The sequence below is a fragment of the Cyprinodon variegatus genome, unplaced genomic scaffold, assembly GCF_000732505.1.
Source record: "Cyprinodon variegatus isolate N-32 unplaced genomic scaffold, C_variegatus-1.0 Scaffold562, whole genome shotgun sequence".
In the NCBI taxonomy this organism is placed as follows: Eukaryota; Metazoa; Chordata; class Actinopteri; order Cyprinodontiformes; family Cyprinodontidae; genus Cyprinodon; species Cyprinodon variegatus.
The window spans coordinates 205,691-211,339 of record NW_015151015.1 but is presented as its reverse complement, the minus strand read 5'-3'; the positions used below and the strand labels follow the sequence as shown (position 1 = coordinate 211,339).

Genomic DNA, 5,649 nt, shown 5'->3' with positions numbered 1-5,649 from the left:
GAGTGAGTGAGTGTCTGAGTGAGTGAGTGTCTGAGTGAGTGAGTGAGTGAGTGAGTGAGTGAGTGAGTGAGTGAGTGAGTGAGTGAGTGAGTGAGTGAGTGAGTGAGTGAGTGAGTGACAGAGGCTGACCGTTTGGACTGATGATCACTACGTTTTGCTCCCAGTGGGTCATGTAACTCCGCCTACCTGCATGGTGTTTGCGGCATCTTTGTTATTTGTTGCCGCTGTTGGGCAGCGACAGCCGCAGACGACAGCTGGCCGCTGTGACAGCAAATCCCATGATGCTTTGTGAGGAGAGCTCTCTTTCTGACACAGCCAGAGTGAGTGACAGAGAGAGTGATCAAGTGTTTGCCTGAGTTAGTTAGTGACCGACGCGTCAGTGAGTGACCGAGTAAGTGACTGAGAGCATAATCGGAGTTGGATGAGCCTAAAATGAGAATGGACAGCTGCTTACACTGAGTTGCTGATTCTCTCAGCAAACAGACACACTGAGCATGTATGTAGTAACTGTGAAAAGGAAAACTCCCCTTTAACAGGAAGAAACCTCCAGCACGACCTGATTCCAGGACAATAAAACCACATCTTTGGTAAAGCTGGAACCTTTGTTAGTCCTTTCTTGTAACCAAGACAGATGGATGAATGTGAGACCCCTCCATCTCAAACCAAAGTCCGCCTTATCCTCCTCTTCATGTAATGAGTCAAATACCACAGCCAATGAAGGGAGGTGCATGTTGATTAAGCCATAGGTCAAGAAGTACACTAGAGGTGAAGGGAGTTTACCATGGCAACCTCCGCCTCTACCTTTCCCAGTCTAATTAATAGAGGAGCAGCCGGGTACGCGGCTCCTATTCAGCTTCAGGTTGAGTGCTGACAGATGGGGAAAGTGTCGGACGGTGGAGCTCTGAGACAACAGAGAACATTAAACCTGATCGCTACCACACGTGTGCAGCCTATGTTTCTACGTGTGTGTGTGTGTGGAAGCTGAAAGTGAGTGCTGACTGCTGTGGATATAAAGGTGTCTTTGTTAAAAAGAGAACCACTCCACTCTTCAATCAAACGTTTGGCCTCAGGGTGTGAAGGGAGCTTAAAGGGAGTTAGAGCTCTAAAGCGCTCCTCTTTTCACTTGTACACATTCCTAAAGACATGTATTCATAAATGCACTAACATAAAGCGCAGTAGAGTTATAATGTAATTTGTTTGTGCTTAGCTGATCACGTGTAAGTCCCTGACAAAGGTAAACAGAGAAGCTACATCATGCTTGCTAACTTGGGAATCTGCAGCATTAGTTTTACCGTAAGGCGATCGTGGGTAAAATGGTGTGGTTTCCTTCTGTGGGATCTCCTGGACTTTGCCGTACAGCTCACTGGTGGAGGCCTGGTAGAACTTGACACTGCTGGTCAGACCACATGTCTTGATGGCATCCAGGAGACGCAATGTGCCCACGCCGTCCACGTTCGCTGTATATTCGGCCAAGTCAAAGGAGATCTGGGGGGGAGAAAGAAAAAAAAAAAAGAGGTTTTCAAGATCAATGATAAGACCTATCTTAAAGTACCGGTAGTAAGGTTTCTCTTTATATCCTCAGAGTTGTGAAATCACGATAGAATGAATAAGAACAAACCTTTTTTGGATCATGATGCAGGAAGTAGAAAATGTAGTAACATTACAGTTAAATTACAGAGTTATCTAAAAGCAGCTCTGCTAAACAAGGCCGTCACTGGTAGGCTGAAATGAGTGAGGCCCTGCTCTTTGATATGGATGCATGATTGCATGATTTAAGGTTGATTTATGCTCGACCCATTAGAGCATCCAGACCCCAAATGTCAAACTGCTCAGTCTGAATTTTCCACATTGTGCACAATTTTTTTTTCTTAAACTATGCATAAAGATGGCTAGTAAATATCACCACCATCAACAGATTGCAAACAATTTTAGGAAAGAAATCATTTTCACTCATGGATGACAGGCATTGAAAAAGTTGGAAACAACTGTTTTTTTACTTCTACTCTACTTGTAGTTAGATGTTGCCAACTTTTGGTTTCTGCCAGAGGGGGATTTACCATTAGGACAAACTAGGCAGTTGACTAGGGCCCAAAGTTCCTGGGAGCCCCATAAAACTTCTTTTACAAGTATGGGTAATACAGCTATTACTTATTTGTGCACATTAATTAAGTTTTCGTTAAAATGCCATCAGAATGCTTAGAATATTGTGTCTCAGGACCCACCACATTGGATCAGTCAATTTGTTGTGCATGTGCGGAAAGGTCCAAACAAACAAAAGCAAAACATTTGAAAACAAAACGAAGAGCATTGTTGCCAACTTAGCGCTTTTCTATCTATCGACTTTTAAGACCCCTCTGGCTCTTTTATTACAAAAAAAAAAGCTTAGCGACAAATTTAGTTACTTTTTTCTGCTACTGGAGACTTTAGCGACAACATATAAAAGCGCTGATCGCTGCTCTCCAGAGCAAGTAGATTTGTAACCCCACCTCCTGCTTTCCTCTCTCTTGTCTGCTGTCATGATTCATGCAGCTATAATTTCATGCAAATGAAAAATGGAGAACAGATAAGCAGATCATGGCCTGTCTACAGGGAAAAGAAGAATGGGTTATTTACTTTTGTCTTCGCCTTTTTGGAAACACAGGAAAGAGTAATCAGCTAAGTGAGATTAGTGATTGGAAAAAAATCAAAAATTCATTCCTTTTGAGCTGAGCTAATTGCCAACACGAAAAGAAAAAGGGACAAAACAAAACATACAGAGGAAAACAGTAAGAAAAGGGATAAGAAGAGAGGGACAGTGGAACAAAAAATGTATGTTTAATCTATAAAAATGTTCTCTATCTGTTGTCTTTGCATTTCAAAGGGCCCCATGCCTGTTTTTGCTTAGGGCCCCAAATTTCCTAAATCCACCCATGGTTTGTGCCTTACAATCACTGCTAGATTCCACCAGAATATTATGTACATAAGGGAAACGTTGCATGAAGAATAAAATGTTTTTTCAAAGACATGCCCATGAAAGCATTGGCCAAGTGCAATAGATTTGTATCACATAGAATAATACGGTATAGTTTACACTAAGCTTCACTTAGATTTGCATTAAATGAGTTCAGTAAATAGATTTTGTCATTTTGACATCTCTTACACAAGCAGCTTGTAACACTTTTCAGTTTTCACTATAAACTACATCTTTGCACGTTAACTCTTCAAGTATGCAGCCGACTCCCCAGATTGAGCATAATGTGCGGAAACTATTAATGAAAGTCAGTTGAGCTTCTGCATCTCTGATAGGGCTGGCTGATTCATCTCGCTATTCCCTGTAGTCACTCACCAAATTCCTCCTTCATATTTTTCCCATTTCTCAGAACCCAAATCAGTCATGTTCTCTCATGTTACCTTCTCCCCTTCTTTATAGGGCAGTATTGGCCTAGTAATTAGTGCACTTGTGCTCTGAGAAGGTTGCAAGTACCCGGTTTGATCCCCACAGCCTCAACTCTGGGTTCCTGAGCAAGAGCCTTAATCCCAGACTACCCCCCGGGCACCGCACAATGGCAGCCCACTGCTCCCCAAAGGGATGGGTTAAATGCAGAGAGTGAATTTCACCATTGTGGGACAATAAAGGGATTTACATTACATTCTTCCTTCCTCAGAAAAGTTTATTGACATAGCAAAATATGACACATTTACATTGAATGCTACATTTTCTTGAACCCGGATAAATATGTTGGACTTTTTTTATTTTACTATCATTACATAAAATGCATTATTTACCATTAAAACATTGCCAGAGTGAGGCCTAACCGTATTATGAGTGCCTGTGTTGTTGCATAGCATGAAACAGCAAAAGCTCTGCTGCTAGATAAGCGTTGATGATGCGACAACTTCTGTTTATTTCCAGTTAACTTTAAACTGGCTTAGTGCTCTATATTAATTAACACATTTTATAAAATAAACACAGTGCAGATGCAGGTGGATACTATACTGAATCAAGTAACTGCATTGTTATTAGATGAAATTTTAGCTTTGTTAATATATATTTGGACACTGGATTTTGGGACAAAAGTGCTACTTTTTAAATTTTCGCTTTCAATAATTAGTTTCATTTGTTTTGTTGTATTTTTAGTTTTTTTAATTAACTGAATATTATGTTTGGCTCTAAACAGTCGAAAATGTAAATAAAAAAAAAATAAAAAAAAACATCCACGCAAATTCTCCAGAACAAATGTTGCTCCTATAGTTAAATCGTTACTACTACAGACCATTGGAAAGAATAAAGCTAACCCTTCCACTGCAAACAGTGAAAATTTAAAGAGGGAGAACTTAATAAACACTTGGGGGGGAGAGATTAAATCTAAATTAGAAATGGCTGTGAGCAGGAACAAGTGTCTGTGTAACGACGTGTGCCGTGAGTGTGTGTGTCTGACAGTGTGCCAGCTCGGCCTCAGGCCCCCAATCAGGCGTGACGGTTAAAAGCCGGGCAGGTTAGCGGTCACCACATCTGGTGCGAGCCGCGTGGGCCACAACTAAATGGAGGAAAAAGCTCCAACCCTTTAGTGCGTTCACACTAGCACTCCACACACGGTAAGATAAAGACCCCTTATTTAAAGCTGGGACCAGAGAACACTGGGCCTCTATTTCCCTCACGACGTGCACACACACACACCATGAGGAGGTTTAATCAGGTTCAATCACACTCTGCAGCTCAGAGTGATTACCTGTGACGCTCCACTCATGCTTTTGCTTTGCATTCTGGCATTTTCATTTATATTTACATAAATTACAAGAGAATGTGAAGTGAGACTTTATATACAGAAACAGCACTCATGACCTAAAGACAACCCATACTGAAAACACTAGTGACTGGTAAAAAATCTGAATCATTTGGGGACAGAATGCAACATGCAGCTTTCCATGACGCCACCATAAAGCTGATTTTTTTTTTATGCAGCTGCTTTTTTTTTTTTTTACAACTTTTGTCAACTTGTTTTCCATCATTTTCTGTAAATATGAGAGCCAAAAAGCTCATAATGCTCCATTTATCCACAGTCAAATGAAGATAACAGACTGACCACAGTTTATATAATCTGCTTCTGAATGCACATAAAAACACAAACGGAGCCAATATCCATGTGTAATCAGAGCTATGACTGTTTTTATATTGTTATAAGGACACCATCAGTAAGTTATTGTTCTATTTAACAGTAGAACACATTTTCATGAAATAGCTGTGCACCAATAGGGCTTGGGCGTCATGACGTAATGACTCTGTGTGGCCACCATGTTGATGGCCTCCTTTACCGCTGCTCAGACTACTGCCTACGACTACCGCGTACTGTACTCCCTCTCAGACGTGTTTTAATTTGATTAATTTCACCTTAACTTGATTTCAATCATGGTAAATCATTGCTGTATTGTGGGCTGTAACAGCGCAACACATGATCGCCATGAGAAAAACATAGAAAATGGGTTAACTTTCCACCGCTTTCCTGCCTGGAGGCGCAACCACGGAGACCAAGTGTCAAAGATAAAGAGTCGTCAGCTAACTTGGAGCTGTAATACGACCAAACATAACTTTCCACAATATCCCGATGTCAATGAGAGTGTGTTCCCTGCATTTTCATTCTGGTAAGTTAAAGATGCACGGTTTTATTTTAT

General features: G+C 41.0%; 1 protein-coding gene across 1 annotated transcript in view; it reads right to left on the bottom strand.

The window, feature by feature from the left end:
* The window catches only part of gmds (GDP-mannose 4,6-dehydratase), a 246,940-nt gene that overhangs the window by 160,589 nt on the left and 80,702 nt on the right, over positions 1-5,649 (bottom strand). Inside the window, exon 5 of the mRNA XM_015391840.1 lies at positions 1,293-1,485. Coding sequence (XP_015247326.1) covers positions 1,293-1,485 — 193 coding nt within the window. The remainder of the gene's footprint in view (positions 1-1,292; positions 1,486-5,649) is intronic.